This window comes from Limanda limanda, chromosome 2, assembly GCF_963576545.1.
Source record: "Limanda limanda chromosome 2, fLimLim1.1, whole genome shotgun sequence".
NCBI lineage: Eukaryota > Metazoa > Chordata > Actinopteri > Pleuronectiformes > Pleuronectidae > Limanda > Limanda limanda.
The window spans coordinates 6,079,320-6,098,084 of NC_083637.1; the positions used below are offsets into that span (position 1 = coordinate 6,079,320).

Here is an 18,765-nt window from a genome sequence, read left to right on the forward strand (position 1 = left end):
TGTTTTTAAATGCCTGTTGAAACAAGTGCAGGCAGATTTATTCGATTATAAAGGAGTGGAACTCATTTGCACCCCATAATCAAAAAAACTGCTCAGCCCTGCAACTTTTACTCACTTATTCATAGAAAAATAACTGGTAATATAAGACTGATGTAGTTATTTTCTCCCCTGAAACTCATGCATCAAAAAGTCAGTGTTGGGATGAATGTGTACGTGAGAGAGTGAGACGGAGCCGGGCTGTCGGTGAATCAGTATTCATAGACTATCTCCAGATCTGCCAGGCCTGTCTCACAGCAGGGGTTCGGCTCTATGAAGATAAAGTGATTTTTTTTTGGGGAGTGAGTGACCCTCAAACTGACCTGAAAAACACACACGCACCCTCACTGTGCACACACATACACAACATCTTATCCAGCAATTAAGCAGGCACTGCTGGAGTGAGAACTCCACTTCAGTTTCATTCCCTCACTCTAAATGCTGTGAGATCAGGGTTTTCTCTCTCCCTCATCTGAATGCTAACTGTTATTGTTTGACCACCTTTGCCAAACGGGCAAATTTCAAATTTCCAACAAGAAAATTGCCACCTTCACCTGCACTGTTGCTTCATGACCTCATACCGAGCCAGGGAAAATTTCCCCATCCCGATACAGCTGTTCCTGTAATTTTAGGATTAATTTCCGGATGTTTAATGCAGCACAATGTAAGAATAATGATCCTTACTGGCCCATTTGTAAAGGACGAGTCATTTTGGGCCTAATGTCCAATAACTGTTAAAGCACAGAGAGATAGAGTGAAACAGGGAGGAGAGAGAGAGGGACCATCAGCCCCTGAGCAGTGACCCTGCTCCTCTCCTCCTCCTCCTGTCCTTTCATCATCCTCTCCTCGCTCCCCTCCTCTATCACAGCCTTCATCTCTCCGGCAAATTGAATTCCTCCCCAGCATCTGCCTAAGCAGCTTCATGAGACGGGACCTGAGAGCAAGAGGCTCGCACATGTCACAGCAGGGGGGGAGGAAAATAAAATAAAGAGTGCATTTGGGCGAACATGTAAGTACGTCTCCTTTGACACTCGGAGGGAAATCTCTCCGTCAGGCAGTAGGACTTTGAGCTGCCACACACTCTGACAGAGATGGACTGAGGGGCAAGAAGAGAGGAAGAACAAAGAGAGAGAGAGAGAGGGGGGTTATCTTGACCGACAGACAGGTGGATGGATAGACAGGCAGATGAGAGGGAAAGACGGGCGAGGACAAGGGGAAGACTGTGGGGAAGAGAAAGAGTGACGCGTTGACACTGATTGACGGAGAGACAGACGGCCGAGCGAGGGAGAGAGAGACCGATGACATCAATGAGTGAAACATGCTGGTAGCTGACCTTGTTCCTCTCGGATGTGGAGTTCTCCATCTCTGTCTGTGTGCTTCCTAATGGACTCTCTCTAAAATGGAAAGAAGGGATTAGAGGGAGTGGAGTGGGGGGGGCGGGCGGGGGGGCGGACAGAACATTTGGAGTTGCACTGTGTGGAGGAAGCTGTCGAGGAGAGGGAGGATACAGAGTGTCCACTTCTCTCTGTTTGTACAGTTCACATGCACCTTATACACATTTGTAATTGAGGGTCATATCTGGTAAGCTGTAAAGACTGGGGCTCTGCTGCTCGCTCGCCCCCCTTCTCTCCCTCTCTCTCTCTCCTTGCCACACCGGGGCAGGCGGAGCTGAGTTATTGTGCTGGTCAGCAGTTTGACATTGGAGTCTGCATTGCCAGCCATCGTCTGTAGAAACGGAATATTCCAAATAAATCCTTATAGTTGCCTGCACACTCACACTCACACACCGTCTCTCTCACATGTCCACACACACACACACACACACACACACACAAACACACACACACGTACACACACACACACACACACACACACACACACACACACACACACACACACACACACACACACACACACACACGAACACACTTACTCTCACACTCACACTCACAGACCTGAGTATAAATCTATCATAGATGGAACACTTCCCTCTTGTGCAAGGAGCAGGCAGCTATCAATCTGGAAGGGAGAGGGAGAGGGAGAGGGGGGGAGGGGAAGAGGGTGAGACAGTGGAGAGTGGAGAAAGAGGAGGAGAGAAGAAAAGATGTCCCTGACTCGTCCACAGGGACTGAGGAATAAGGACGGGCGAGCCGAGACAATGGAGACAAAATGAGAGGAGCAGGAGAGAGACGGAGCATTCGAGAGCCGGAACGACAGGATGGAGAGAAGATTGAGATGACAGGAGAAGGAGAGAGAGAGAGAGGGAATGTAAAAGTTTGCCTGAAGAGTTATGGACCTGTCCGTACATACTGTCACAAGCAGATAAGCTTTGTCCCCTATAACCCAGCAGGTGTGTGTGTGTGTGTGTGTGTGTGTGTAGGTGTGTGTGTGTGTGTGTGTGTGTGTGTGTGTGTGTGTAAACTGTTGATGGGCTGAATAAATCTGTAACTTTCCTTCACCTTCACCTCACATCCCACGTCCAGGTGCAGGGTTTGGTTTGTTGTCTGGATCCCGGTCCCAACACACGTCTGTCCCGCCGTGGACAGACATCGGTAGCTTGATGTCCTCGTGGTGAGCCGGGTCTCAGCACCATCGCAGCCAAGAGTTACAGACTGGATGCCATTGTTTAGACAGCAGCCGCAGCTGAGCCTTGCAGCAAATGTGCATTGTAAAATACAGCAAGTGATTTCCTCAGGGTTATCATAAGGTTTTACACCGTGAGTCACTAAATAATACAATACAGTGCAATTTCACCCCAGCATTAAGAAATAACACTTGATGTCTTTATAGAGACGAATAAGCTGCAGAACCAGTTCAGATTACAGGAAATGCTTGTTCACATCTGAACAGTAGGATCTGAAAACACGTGGATTGAAAGTGAATGTAAACGACTGTTGACTTTTTGCAGTTGTGCAAAGCCTCAAAGTGCCAAAGTGGTATTTGATGCAGCGACTTGCGTGTGCGGCCAAGTTGTGACTGAGCGTCGTCCGGAGATTTGATGGAATTACTGTTTTGTTTTTTTTAACTGCTGTTGCAGATCAACCCTGGTGGGAAGGATTTGTCAAAGCACTGAACGCCATGCAGCCTTTGTGTGGTCTTACACCAAATGTCAATATTATTCTTCACATTGTTTACCATCAAACATAGCAAACCGCAGAGAGTCAATCTTATGAATATATACTTTCATTTAAGGAGACATATTGTACTTTTTCTGCTTTTTATTGTGTGTTTTATAGTTGTGTTTTCTGGAAAGTTACAAACCCCCAAAGCTCCTGAAGCTCTTGAAACGCCTCGTGAGTTTTCTGGCCAATAGGAGCCGGGGAATCAGTCATGTGACATCACATTGTCCCACATCTATATAATGCATCCCCAGTGACCAGTCCTGTTCATCTGGTCACTTCCCAGAATAAAGCCAAGTGAAGCGAGAGTGGAGGCCAACATTTCGTACAAATGCTGGAAGTGTTTGACCAATTGCAGCAGGAGTGGGTCAGCTGGCCAATCAGAGCAGACTATGCTTTGCCAGGAGGAGGAGCCTTATAGAGACAGGAGCTCAAACCGAGTGTTTCAGACAAGAGGAACTGCAGTGATGGACATTCTGAGGGGAAGTGAAGTGTTTTCAATATCAAATCAATATAACAGACTTCAACCACAAGTAGATAAACCCTCCAGATGTGTCTCATCACATGACATCAGACTATGACACTCACATCCTGTCTCTGGCACTTGAAGCTGCTGAAGGTGTAAATGAGAGTGAGATGAAGTTGAAGAGGTCAGGTTGCATGAACTCCTCTGTACACGTGTGTCCTGTCACCTTCTGCTAAAAAAGTCTTGACTCTGAACGTGAGGAGCAGAAGAAAGTAGATGTGAGGAAACCCATTCTATTCAGTAGCTTTTCTCTTTATTGTTGCTTTGATACCACATGGCTTTTCAAATTCTAAAATGAGTTTTCATATCTGCCTTGACATTCGCTAAATGGCACCTGCCAACGTTATTACAGAATTCAGTTCAAAACTATGCTCAAAAAAAAAAGAAAGAAAAATCGAGATAAGTGATATGTGAATGTTTTTCCAACTTCTCTTTGTGTGAAGAACAGAACATGAATAGAACCTTCTCTTGTCGTGGATGAATGCAGCTGAAATTTGCTGCAAGAATAATAGGAATTCAACTTTTTTTCAAGTAGCCAGAATAACATATTTTCCTTTCTCTGTCTCTTGTTTGTCTGTCAGAGGTGGCTCCCTACCTCCGGGGGGGCGTAGCAGGGCAGCAGGTGGTGTTGGAGGGAAACCGGCTGGTGCTGACCTGCCTGGCTGGAGGCAGCTGGCCTCTGCAGTACCGCTGGACTCTCAACAACAGCAACATCACCGACTGGACACAACAGTACAGGTCAGTGAGCAGCGGCTGGCCGGGTGTGACTTTTTGTCGTGTATTCCTTTGTCTTTTCTCCGATTGTGCGTCTGCCTTTTGGTCTGTGATCCTTTCCCCTCAGACTCGTAGTTGTGTGATTCACTCCATGGACGTAGACTCCAAGTCCTGAAGTTGAAGCCAATGTGCCTCAGTTTCTATAGAAGTCTATAAGTAATGACTCTACTTCTCACAAACATGTTCCTAAATAGTTCATGGCCTCAATCCCTAGGTTCAAGTCGTCTTCAATGGGCAAAGTCACAGTGGATTTGGGTGAGACTCATGAGTTTGGATGCAAAGAGGCTTGGCTCTAAAACTCTCTGCAAGGAAGTTACAATAAACCAAAACCGTGCAAACAATTTATCTTTTCTTCCTAAAAATGCAACTCATCCTCTGGAGCAATGTTGTTTTATGAGGAAGATTTTAGCCAGAAAAACACCAAAAGGAAAATAAGATAATTACTGAATTTGGCAGTTTTCTGTTGAAATTATTGGAAGAAATGTGGAAGAAAATGGTTATATATCAGAATAAATCAGAAGTTCTTCTATTTTTGAACATAAACAGACTTGCACCTTGTTTTCAATAATCATAAACTTTCAAATATTCTGAGACTGTGATATTCCTTCCTATCTGTTCTACTTGACATAGATCTTACATTTAATTAAGTCTATAAGAAATGACTCTACTTCTCACAAACATTTTCCTAAATAGTTCATGGCCTCAATTCCTAGGTTCAAGTCGTCTTCAATGGGCGACGTCACAGTGGATTTGGGTTTGACTCATGAGTTTGGATGCAAAGAGGCTTGGCTCTAAAACTCTCTGCAAGGAAGTTACAATAAACCAAAACCGTGCAAACAATTTATCTTTTCTTCCTAAAAATGCAACTCATCCTCTGGAGCCGCTCCAGGGTTGCGTCCGCAGCATCGGGATAAACAGCTGCTGCATAAAAGCCTGTGCCTGTCGGTGATGGACTGTGCTCGCAGAAGGTCACAGCGTTTAGGCTGTGCAACAAAAGTGAGATTAATAATTGCATTAGCATTATAAATATGTATATGGTCGTGGGGAAAGAAGAGGAGAAGCAATCAATAAGTGAGCTTCTTTCTCTCCCTGCCTCTCTCTCTCCCTCTGTCCCTTTGTGTGTTGGGGTTTTCGGTACGAGCGAAGCAATCCCTCCCGGCACAACTGCAGCTGTGAAACAAAATTGTTTTTCACATCATTCAGAAATACAGAGAATCCTGGGAATACATGCACAGTGAGGGAATGAGGGCTTGAGCCAGCGTCTTGCAGGCAGTCGTCGGTCGAGCCAGGAGACGTTGTGTTGCTCTGGATCGCTCTCAGCGTTCTGGCTACTTCAGTTCGGTTATACTGAATTGGCAGGGTGCTGTGTGTGTGTGTGTGTGTGTGTGTGTGTGTGTGTGTGTGTGTGTGTGTGTGTGTGTGTGTGTGTGTGTCTGTGTGTCTGTGTGACCATCTGGTATTTTAGGCCCAGATTTTTGTAATAGACCCATACATCATTCATATTGTTAAATGTTTTACTGTAAATTGATTGGAAGCTGACTAAGTAAGTAGAGTGGTGTCCTCTGCTAATATCAGTGTTGATATATTATATATATATATTGATATTTCAAGCCTACGGTAGCTCATTGCCACTGGAGTGTGAGTGTGTGTGTGTGAATTACTTTTACACACATTTTTTAACAATTCTGTTCATACAAAGTCCACATTTTGTTCCTTTCCAAACTTCTTCATGATGTGATTTAGTTTGTGTCCCTCTCTCATGTTGTTGGATGCACAGGATGGTAAAGAATTCAGACGAGCAAAGCTGTAATTGCCAAATGATTTAACAGTTTGCTGATTGACAGAAAATGAATCTGCAATTACTTATATAATACTAATCAGTACCTGGGTTATTCCTCAGTCGTTTTTAAAAAAAGCAAACATGACAAATGTTTGGTCTCAGCTGTGAGGAATTGATCGATGACTTTGTTAATATTAATACACTGGATTTCAGTCAGGACCATGTGACCTGAGTGAAATCCAGTCCACACAAGTGCTCCGTTCTGGGACCTTCCTGCTTTTCCATGAGTCGCCATGTGAAAGTAAAGCAGGTGGAGCAGCAGCAGCTAAAAGACCTCAGCACAGGAAGGAGCAGTGACACTGATTAGCTCGGATTCAGTATGAGAAGGAGGTGCTCGGGTGGAGGTGGCTTGTGGAGTCACTTTGCAGTGTAAGCAGGTAGAGGAGGCAGTGAAAGCAGCTACACTGAAACGTGCCTTAAAAACTTAGCCAATAGAAAGCATGGGAGGGAAACAGCTGAGTCACCATGGTGATCTGCTGCTGTCAGCTGACATCCTGGATTGTGGCTGAACTTGACTTTGTGACCCGTCTGAACTTAAACACATTTTTTGGGAACTTTTGCTCAGAACAAAACAAGAACTTTAAAGATTTTACATTTTAGAAAATCGTTGCAGCCTTAATGACTCAATAGTAACTTCAGCTTTAGCTTCTGTCGTCTGTCACTTTTCTCAATTAAGGTTCAGAATTGAAACCATCATTAAAAAAGTTAGACCTAAACAAACGAGGACGTTAATATTTGCATTTTCTCTTCAGGAACACGATTAACGAGGCTCCTGTTCTTATCTTTAACTCTGTTGAATATTAAGAAGCTGACAAATAAAGTTATTTTACATAGAGAACACTTTCTCAAAACTAATCCCTGTGTTAATTAAATGCAAACCTCATTGTGCTGGTGGAAATAAATTAACACACTCCACCTCCCTCCTCCTTCAATGCAAAGACAACACACATTGAAGAAAGTTAAACAGTGACTCAGGGGAAACTCAAATCATATATTCCACAGTCTTTCCTCCGATTATATTTAAAGAACAAGGTTCAATGTGCACTGGAAATGTCCATGTGTGTTGTTGTGATGTGATGAACACAGTTTGATGTATAAAGGAGGAGTTTGCTCAATTTGTGTCAAACTAATTTACTGAGAATTTATTGTGTTGATTCGCACCTGTCAGCACTTTGTGTTTAATGGGATAAATAAAGGAAAAACAAACAACTTGTGAGAATGTGAAAAAAAAAAAAATATATATATATAGTGATAGCCCCGGTGCACACACCTATTAAAAGGGAATGGAAAACAGGCAGAGAGAGAGCGAGAGAGAGAGAGAGAGAGAGAGAGAGAGAGAGAGAGAGAGAGAGAGAGAGAGAGAGAGAGAGAGAGAGAGAGAGAGAGAGAGAGAGAGAGAGAGAGAGAGAGAGAGAGAGAGAGAGAGAGAGAGAGAGAGAGAAAGAGAGATGCAGCGGTGTCCAATATCAAAATCTGTTTCAGGATGAGAGGTGCTCTGTAATGTGTCACTCCTGATGCAAATGGAATTACGTGTGTGAGCCTTTTGATGTGTGTGTGTGTGTGTGTGTGTGTGTGTGTGTGTACTAGTGTGTGGTGTGTGTGTACGTTGGCAGCAGACGCCGACAGCCTGGGAGTTAAATACTTGGCCGTCCTGGTATTCATAATGAGCCCCAGAGCGATGTCCAGTTGTACTGTGTCTATGCCGCCTGTGTGTAGTATGTAGCTGTGTCTGCATGTGTATATATTTGTGTGTTTGCCCAGCATGGCACCAACCTAGATCCTATGCCAAGCTTCCCATTAGTGAAGCACAGTCCATTAAAGCCCCATTAACAACCCCCTTTTAGAACAAAAACAACATGCACACAGTCAAAAACCTTTTATACAACACACAACAACACAAACACACCAACAACACACATGTCTTTCCTTCTGTTATTGGGGAACTTTGACAATCTCAGGCCCGGTTCCATTCTTAGATCAAGGTCGTGGATGGGGAAGTACACAAGAGTGCTTACATATGGACAACCCCCCCCCCCCACACACACACACAACTTCTCCTCCCTGGTCTTTATTTACCGCTCAGAGATGAATCAAACCCTAATGAACGTCTTCTTTGTGTGTCTGTCCGTCCTCAGGCTGTCCGTCTCGTCCCTGAAGAGGAGCGACGCCGGCCTGTATCAGTGCACAGTGAGGAACAGGATGGGAGCGGTAATCCACAGGAGGACAGAGGTGCAGGTGGCCTGTGAGTACACAATAAAACACACAACGACACACACATACACACACACAGATTGTACACGCCATTATAACAAGATAGAGTACTTTATTCATCCCTGAAGGGAAATTAAGTCGTCATAGCAGCCGGTATATTTGAATATAATAAAATACAATACAATAGAATAAAATAAAAAAATATTGAGGTAGAAAGAATAAAAACAGAAACACAATATAAATAGGTAGATAAGGTGCAGTGGCAAGATGATGGTAATAGTACTGATGATATGATGGTAATAATGTTATTGTTAGACAGTATATACAAATAGTACCGTATATATAGTATATAATATAACATAATATATATTTATATATGATAGTAATTATACCAATATAATAGCAGTTTATAGTAATAATGGCAGCAACAGTATATATATAAATAATAGTAATATAATAATAATAATTATAACATGTACACATGTATATATATGTGTATATAGACTTATATATACAAAGAATATACAGAGAGTATGATATAGTATATGATATATAGTAGAGGTATAAATATAAGTATTTGACTATACAATAGATAATATAATATACTATGAGTGTAAGAATATGTAGACAGAGTGTGCAAAAGACAATATTACTGTATAAAATGATATATAATATCAATATGGTTTATATATAACAACACCCAATACAAGAAGGTTTATGACACTGTTGTTTATGAGGACGATTTTAGCCAGAAAAACACCAACAGGAAGATAATTACTGAAGTCAGAACTTGTGTCTAATTCAATTCGGCAGTTTTCTTCTGAAATTATTGGAAGAAATTGGCATCAGAATATATCAGAAGTTCTTCTATTTCTTAAAATACACATATTTTCAAGTGTTATTCTCCACCCGGCTATTTCACCTTATTTTCAATAATCAGAAGCCTTCAAATATTCTGAGACTTTGATAATCCTTCCTATCTGTTGCACTTGACATAGATCTAACATTTAATTTATTAAGGTCTTACTTTGTTGCTTCTGTTATCCAGAGCAGCAGAAGTCCCAAGACCAAACCCTCCCTGGCCTCTGAACCATTAGCTTCTGTTACTCTTCTGCAATCTGTAATTTGGTATTCCTTTCATCTCTTCTCCTAAAAAAGAGTCAAACATCTTCCTGGGGTTTACTTTTCATAATTTAAGTTGGAACAGCATCCACTATGCTTTGCTATTGAAGATTCAGTTAAACATAAATTAAACTACAGCTCCCATGGAACCAGTGTGGCAGCTCGGGTACTTACATCGCTGTAACTTTTGTTCTCGTTTTCATAATTCATAAATTTCCCCAGTTATCTCAGCAGTTATGTCTCCGGCCTTAAACCCTGGTCAGCGTTCAGTCCTCTGGGTTCTGTTGTTATTACAGACATGTCTGAACTCAACTGACCCCTGGACTCACCTCGTTTGATTAACTGTGACATTTAGCCTTCATCGGTCCAGGGACTGATGGGAAATTGTGTTTAATAAAAGGCTGCCAAAATTAAGCTGTTTTAAATTCACAAAGATATTTAATTGCCTGTCAAAAAACTCATCTTAATCTAAACATATGAAGCATGTGACACGACATAGAGTGGAGAGAGGCTCTGTGTCAAAGCTACAGGGAGCCTGAGAGTGGTTCCCAGACAGGAAGGAGGAGTCAGTGGTGTTTTGAATGAAATGTATGAGCTTATTGTATCTTTACGCTGCTTTAATATGACTCATAATTGAATAGAATGATGTTCAATCCTGAGAAGAAAATACCTGGAGAGAGTGAAGAGTAGAGTCTGAGAACTTTGAGTATTTCACTCCTGCTCCTGACTGACTAGCAGTGATGGAGGAATGACACAACAAAACGTTTTACTTAAAGAAAAGTACAAATAAATAAAGCACACATCAACTTTTTTTAATGGAGTAAATAGTAAGTAAGAACCTTGCTTTTAAATATGCGTATTAAAAGGAGGCGGGGTTTAATGTCACCTGCTCGTTAGGTAACACAATGCAGAGTAAAAACTGAGTGAAGTAGAAAGAACAGATATTTGCTGATATGATAAGTGACCAAAAAGTAAAGTACACATACATGAAGTGTGTTAGCAGATAGTTTTAGAACAGCAATAAGTTTACAATTCTACAAGTTTCTATGTCATCAACATCTAGAGCCACATAGATTGTGAAGAAACACAGATGAGTGTCTCTGTCCCACTTCCTAATGCTCTATTTTTCGGTTGAATGCTCTTTTTATGATTTTGATTCCTCACGCTCTTCCTTCCTCTCCCTCCCCCACCCCAGATTTAGGCAGCTTCTCCACGGAAGAGCAGAGAAAGACTGTGACTCAGGGCCGGGCCGCCGTCATCAGCACGCCCCCCCTCGCCTCCTTCCCCCGACCCCTGGTCACATGGTTCAAAGACGGACAGAAGATTCTCCCGAACAACCGAATGTAGGTGTTTCTCTCATTCCTCTGTTCAGCTCTCCCTTTTCTCTCTGTCACACTCACTCTTATCCAGTGACTCTTTGGAACAAAGTGTTTGCAAAGAATACGGACTGAGATAAAAATGTCACTCCTTATCCCTCTGTGATAAATGAATTAACTTTTTCTAGAAGCCAAAATGTTCATTTTTAATCCCTTGAAGAAGCTTAGATAACTGACCCTTTTCATTAGGCATCGGTACAACAGACATAACAGCGTTTCTCAATTAATCACATCTACAGGGTTATTAAGTAATTTTAGGTTTACCAGAAATCTTCCTTTATGTAAATTGTTGATCAGAGACATGAGGGTCCCTGGATGAGCTGTTATTTCACTGGCTCCTTTTTTAAAAAGCCTGTCATTTGCATATTACTCCTTCACGCTGCAGCTTTCCTGTCAGTGTTGTTATTTTTGAGAAATGTTCAAACTGCGTATTAATGATGTAATTACTCAGACAGAAGCAGGGGGAGGTTGTGCGTTTGTTGTGAAAGGTTCTGAGAATAATTTGCCGTAGATTGTCCTAAATGATTTGAGGATACGCGGCTGTTGGAATCTACTCATCAGTGGAAGTAGGTGTTGAGGTGCAGACCTGTTCGACCTGATCCGGGCTAATAAAAAGCAGAGGCTTTATTAGCACTCACACTCGTAGATAACTAACTCCCCATTAAGAGCACTAACTGCTCCCCTGTGTGTTATTGGGTGAGATTGTCAGTGGCCTTGCTCTTCACGTAAAATGGCCAGACAGCAACTTCTCCACTCGCTGTAAAAGACAGTCTCCACCTCACAAGTGCTTCATGGAGTCAGGTTACACCAGCAGCTCGTTTGATTTTAACTTTTGTCTTTGGCTCGCGTCAACTTTGACTTTGCTTTTTAATTTGAACGAACACGAGAAAGGACTCGCCCGTTAAGTTAATGGGCCGTCGTTGAGTGCGGCTTAATGACAGTGGACTGCAATTAGTTTGCTGTTGAAGACACGGTCGGCGTTGAACGTGTTTACTGTCAGAGCATCGCCACTCCTCTCTTCAAAATGGAAAATAAATCTGTGACTGATGCCGCAGTAAAATAAAGGCACTTACTGCTGGAGAAGTGAGCCAGGAAACGTGTTCAGTCACATCCACACTTCTATTACTTTACTAATGGCCCTTTCCATCCATACCAAAGAAGACTGAGAACCTGCACAATGAGCAGCCGGATGCCCTTTGTCTCTCTCACGTATTTCTGTAACAACCACAAGTGGTCGTCAGCACCTATTGAGTCCAAGTGCACAAAGGCAGTTGACTTCAGGATAATTATTTAGAGTACACTGGACGTTTTTATAAATGTGTGTAGCTGTTATAAAAGGTCTCACTCAAAAAGGCCGGGTGAATATCCAGCTGTCGCACACAGGAGTGAGACGCCATTATCATTTCAACCAGAGGATAATGGGGCAGTCTTTCATTTTTCTTTTCTGGAAAGTAAAGTAGGAGAAACTGTTCTATTGGAGAACATGAAGTAAATGAATGCACTCGTCACAAAGTGTTGTTTTTAATCCTGTGAGCTGCTTCTATTGTTTAATGTTGTCTCAACTTCCTGCAATTGGTCCAAAAGTCTGATCTATTTACACTGCAAACAAACCAAAACATGTTTCTCCACTGGTCCATAGCACCTCACACCTGTTATTTCGGTTCCTATGAATCTGAAACTGTCGGAATGAAACCAGGAAGGTGTGAAAGTGTCCTGAATGAAGCCCGACAGGAAAGGATATCTGATCCAAGGCTGTGGATCCATGTTCATACACGTGTAAAGAACAACAAGGTCACATCCTGTATCTGTTCGCTATAGGACCAACCTCTGTGTCCACCTCAGCCTAACAACAGCACTAGTGATTATTTCAGGTGGCAGGGGTCTGTTGTGGAAGCCCCCCCCCCCCCCCCGCTCAGAACCAGAAATGCCAGGAGCCAAACAGACAAGTTGTGGCATAATTATTTTCAAAAAATAGACTAAAAAAATGCAGTGAACATCAGAATTGAAGATAATAAAAGTTGAGGTGAAGCTGCAGACTAGGCAGTGATGCAACAGTTGCAGCAGGAGGGTTAGAGGAGCATTTAAAACCAAATGTGACTCGACAGTTGAGCAATCGTCTGTCGGCGTGTGGCAGGTGCTCTCAGCTGAGCATCACCTGAGAGCCGCGGCCTTCTGATCACACAGAGGATGATGTCCAGGACACGTGGCTCCGTTTCCCTGTTGACCTTCATCTTGATTACTTAAAAAATCATAAACATCTTGGCCCTTAAATGCACAGTCTTGTTTTTTTGTTATCATTAAGATAACTGATTGGGTTCAGGATCTCCTTCCGCTGTTTACTGCCCTCGGAGTTGGTTTCTCCTGAACACCTGAACACCTGCCTCCACTGAAGCCGTGAGAAATTAACACGTTTTCATGAAATACAATATCAGCGACTCCCTGGGAGCAGAGAGCAGAGATGCTGTGTCACACAGCGCCGGCCTTACACTTAGAGTAGGTAGTAGTTTTATTTGGTCCATATACAAATTTTATGCGGAGACAGGGAGACATGTCGCCTCTGGTACTTAATATAAATCATGTGTCCACCTCCATTAACTCTATGGAGTGTCCTAGACAATCTCTCCCCCTCGTTGAATGAATGAGGGAGAGATCCAAGCAGTCAATATCTCACACGGTACACACACCTCTGACAAACAGCTGGCACCGCTGCACATCAGCCCATTCAATTAGTCAGGGAGAGAGATTCTCACTCTCACCGTCCACATCCGTCCTCAGACCCTAAAGATTGGATCTAACCAGTATGTTACCAAACAAACTCCTTCCATTGCCATACAGAGATACATGAATCTTCAATTTTTATCAAAAGGGAAATGTTTTCATCAAGAAACAGCATTTTTTCCATGCACCAACATCAGAAACACCAACAGGTTTAACCATCTCTCGTGCTGACGTTGCACCTTTAAGCAGCTGCTGGTCGACAGAGACGGACATTTGGTCCACACCAGCTGGACGTCCTAATTTTTATGCATGTTTAAAAACTCCACAGCTTGTGGAGTAAAGAACATTTTTATCGTTTTTTTGTAAATCGAGGGAGGCAATAACATCATACAGATGGAAGCAGTTTAAATGAGGAATTGAGAGGATGCGTCTCGTCAGGCGTAATGATCCTCATCCGACTCTGGACTGTTTCTCTGTCTATACGTTCAGTACTTGGAAATGTAAATCCCCAAAGTTTACTGGCTGTTGATACTGTTTCCTTATAGGAGGATAGTTTGTTATTATGGGTTTGATTTTTGCAGATTTAGAATTGTAGTGCATAAGTTGTCAGTTTCTCCAAAATGCAAATCCATAAACCCCTGACAAGGAAGTTGTGTTCTCACTCCTGTTCTTATTTGGATGATTGGTTAGTAAGTTTGTTTTTCAGCAGGATTCTGCAAAACCTACTGGACAGATTCTATTAAAACTTGATAGAAAGGTGGAACATGGGCCAAGAGGGAACCCATAAAAGTTTGGTGAACACAGGGGCCATTCTATTCATATTTCACATGATGTTTTGGGGGTTGAAACAGGAAAATAGTCAGAATTTCTCGGATCTTTCGAAACTAACATCAGTTGTTCATCTTTTTGTGTTGTTTAAATTTTTAGATGCTTTTTTTTGGGGTTAGACTCGACTCTTTCAGGCCTGATGACACCAAACCTCCCATGTTAGACCCAGATTGAATCAGACTCATGAACAAATCTGCTGAAACCTAATGAATAGTTCATTATTAGTTTCTCAATAAACCTCAGTTGACCTTCAGCCTAAATTCCATCCAAAAGCACTAAATTCAAACCATTCAGCAGCTCCAACACTTTCAATTCATGTTCACAATGTCTCAATATATTTAAAAGGGTTGTATGAACATTGTGAACCATTTGATTTTAATATTTCAGAGCTGTACAAATGCAGAAAAGAACTAAAGTTGGCAGCGAATAAAAGTTCCTGAGGAGATCTTGGGCTGTTATTTCTTTGTTCCTGCTGCGAGGGTCGGTTCACACGTTGCTACTGTGACATTGGCAGCTTGTTCAAGAAGATCTGATTTTATGTGAAACTCCGTAGCAGAGACTTTGTCCAAAATTGAAGGCTTTGGCACCAGACCCCTGTATCCATGGCAACAAGATAAAAATGACAGCTGCTTCTGTCACTTGCAGGTTCTGGTTATTGTAATATCAGAACCTGCAAAGACATCATTTAAACGATATTGTTAGATATTGTTACATGTCTGTTTCTGCTCTTGGAAGTAATTTACCCTCACCAGTGTGATGCTAAGTACAAGTGGATCTGAGGGTTTCATCTCATTTTCAGGTATTAATGTGATCTGTATAAAAAGTTTTATCTCTGCATTTTTCAGATGAAATCTTCTGATTTGCTTTCCTCTCACACACGCACCCTGTGATGAGGATCCATGCGTAGCTCTTCCTTTGAACCCTGATAGAAAAGACTAATTTGCACCTTTCTTCACAGCTCCTCTCTTGTCTCAACAAGACACGTCTTCCTCTCCCGTTGCCCCCTCACCTCTCTCTTCTGTCTCTCACTCCCACTTTCCTGCCTCCAAATTATTCTTTATATTCCTCTGTTCTCTCGCTCCGTGTCTCTTTCACAGTCATTACCATGCTACAGGATGCACTGTGATACAGAGCCCATAAACTTCTGCTCCTGAATAAACTGTTTAACTGCTGTGTGGATGCACACACACACAGACACACACACACACACACACACACACACACACACACACACAATCTGTCTCTCCAGACCAATCTGGGTTGCGTCTACCTGGCTCAAACGTCTCTGTGTGCGTTCATGCGTGACAAAGCGAGTGCTGTGAATATTTGCACTGCTCTGCGTGTATAACGGTATATATATGTGTGTGTTTGTGTGTGTGTCTGTGTGTGTGTGAGTGTGTGTGTGTGTGTGCATCCGTGTTTGTGTGCAAGGTTACGCTGGCTGATCCTGCGGTCCGGGGAGACAGGGCCAGATGGCGCCTGGCGGTTGGCTGTCTTCGTGTTGACCGAGCTGATGATTTCGTTTATGAAGTTTATTGATCCGATATGCATCACTCCCAGAGCCCCCCCCCCTCCACCTCGCTGTCTGTCTGTCGCCGCTATCACCTTCCTATTCCTGTCCGTGTGTTTGCCCTTAAACCCAGTTTGCATATCCAGCACACACAGACCCCCCCCATCCAAAAGATTAAGATACATTTATTTGTCCCAAACACATGCACAAGCACACTCATGCAAGGAGGGAAATTTAACCTCTGCTTTTAACCCATCTGGTGCAGGACACACAGAGCAGTGAGCAGCCATGTACGGCGCCCGGGGAGCAGATGTTGGGGGTGTAAGGTGCCTTGCTCAGTGGCACTAGACAGGGTAGGGAGAGTCCTCTTGGATTTTTGGACAGATCAATCCAGGTTCGTCTTTTTGTTGTCTCTCCGTGGAGTCGAACCAGAGACGAACCAGAGACCTTTTCTGCCCATAGTCCAAGTTTCTGCCACTAGTCCACCGCCTCTCCAAAATAACTTTGTTGCATTGGCCGGGAATCGAACCCGGGCCTCCCGCGTGGCAGGCGAGAATTCTACCACTGAACCACCAATGCTTAAATACGAACATTCCCAAACTCCACTTTTCTCAAAGTTGTGGCTGGAACTTGAAAGCTGTCACTTCTCTCCCTCTCTGCTCTAATCTAACTCTCTCCCTCTTCTCTCCACTCTGCTCTTCCATCTCTCTGATTTCCTCCATCCGGCCCAAAGATGTTTTCCCTCCGAACTTCAGTCACGCTGAATCTGCTTTCTTCCTTGCGTCGTCCCGGCTGCAGCCAAAACAAACTCAGGGATGCTGCCGCCACCTCGGCTGCTGCTGCTGTCGATGTCGATATATATATATATATATATGAGCTGTGACCTGCAGCCGAGGTCGAGAAGAGCGAGCTGCTGCTTTTAATTAGCTCTGAGGCCCGTGGCAGATGGACGTGAAATGGTACTGATAGCCGGCGGCTTCATGAGGACAGCCAGGCTGCTGAGAATTAGAGCTTTCCTTCCCCTCTTCCACCGGGGACACGGGGAGCCCAGTTTGATCACATGAAGACAGTTCTCTATGCAGAGGCATGGCTGGGCGGACAGTGGATATTTCAGTTTCTTGTTGCTGGGGAGTCGAGCGGTGATGTCACAGGTGGTCAGTGCCAGGACCGGGCCTGATGGGAAATATCGGTCCTGGTAGACCCGGTCATATGCTGCGGACGTTCGTTCATTTGAATTTGTCAAACATCTCTTTGACACAAATTCAGCAGAGGGAAGTTTCTCACTGTCTGAACTGTGCCAGCAGATGTTTGATGAGTTTGTGTTAGTGGTTGTGTTCACGTGTACAATTAAGTGTGTCGAGCAAACAATGAGATCAAAAGAAAGAAGCATTATTTAACCCTGGACGAATATTTAACCTTAGATCTCACCACGTGTCAACTCGCCATTTGAAAGCTCTTCCATCCACCACAGCAACTTATAATGACTCGTTTTCTCACAGCATCAAAGTGAACGAGAAAGAGGTGGAAGACGAAAGTTGGAGGAAATGAGTGGAGGAGTAAAGAGTTTAAGCTCATCTGAATCCATTGTGTCTGGAACTTAATCTCTGGAGCCACCAGAAGCTTAGATGCCGCGTGTGACTTTCCCTTCAATGATATGATTTAGTTACTTTCAGGATTATAAAAGTATCCCGGTGTTAAGACATTTGAGTTCAGCATGTGTCTCTACTTATTCATACACTGCATTAAACAACAAGGATCTCATCTCGTTCACTTTATTCTGAGTCGAGCTTTGACTGTCGTCCTGTTTTGATCATATTCAGTTCTGTTAAATAATTTACATGATTGTTTGATTGCATAATATCAAAGCAGCTCTGTGGTTAATGCACAAACAGATTCTTCAACAGTTGAGGATGAACACAGTTTAGTTTATTTCTTCCTTACATCTGCTGCATATTAAATATATACCTGCTGATTATAGATTATAATAAAATGTTTGCTCTGCACCTGCTGCTCTCAGATTTTAATCTTTTGTCAGCATTCACTACATTATTCATCAACATTATAACATTTAGATAGTTTAAGTTGTTTTAAGTTGCTCTTATCACACTGATCTATGTCCAAATGCCTATCTTTCTGGTCATTTCATGATATGTTGATGGGGGAACATCATGATTGTTGGAGCACATGTACCTATGGGACCTTGATACCCTGGCTCCACCCCCCAATTGATACTGTGCAGACTTTGGCTCCAATGATGTCACCACCCTTATCCGGAATATTTGGGCTTTATGTCTCGATAGCGAAAGCGGAAGTGGCAATCATGATTATCTATGTTTATTTACAATCCTTGTTGCGAACATATCCAGGAAACCTCCAAAATAAACCCCCGATCATAACCAGCATCCTAATCTCCATCATGTTGAATGCAAAGTCCCAAAACCAAAATCAAATCAAAGACTCTGCCGCACATTGAGAAATTATATTTCCCGTAAAGAAATTAAAGGAAGAATCGCTCCCTTTGGTTTGTGTTGTCTTGTCATTTATGCTCCAACAACTTGTTGGATGATTGTAATCTTTTTTCATTAGTTACACAAACACCCTGATTCAATATACATGAGGAACAGGCTGGAGGCACCAGTGTGACTTGTAGGGAAAGTAATGGCCACGTATGTTTTCATCTACTCTGTAATTTGCTTCCAGTGCGA

At 42.9% G+C, this 18,765-nt stretch overlaps 1 protein-coding gene and 1 non-coding gene across 2 annotated transcripts in view; one reads left to right on the forward strand and one right to left on the reverse strand.

The window, feature by feature from the left end:
• The first annotated feature begins 3,719 nt into the window (after positions 1-3,719).
• LOC133015761 (protein sidekick-1-like) overlaps positions 3,720-18,765 on the forward strand; it is a 166,926-nt gene continuing 151,880 nt past the window's right edge. The window contains exons 1-4 of the mRNA XM_061083032.1: positions 3,720-3,786; positions 4,263-4,419; positions 8,431-8,537; positions 10,824-10,971. Coding sequence (XP_060939015.1) covers positions 3,720-3,786; positions 4,263-4,419; positions 8,431-8,537; positions 10,824-10,971 — 479 coding nt within the window. The remainder of the gene's footprint in view (positions 3,787-4,262; positions 4,420-8,430; positions 8,538-10,823; positions 10,972-18,765) is intronic.
• trnag-gcc (transfer RNA glycine (anticodon GCC)) lies at positions 16,569-16,639 on the reverse strand. Its single transcript has one exon. It is a non-coding gene; the product is annotated as a tRNA-Gly (tRNA).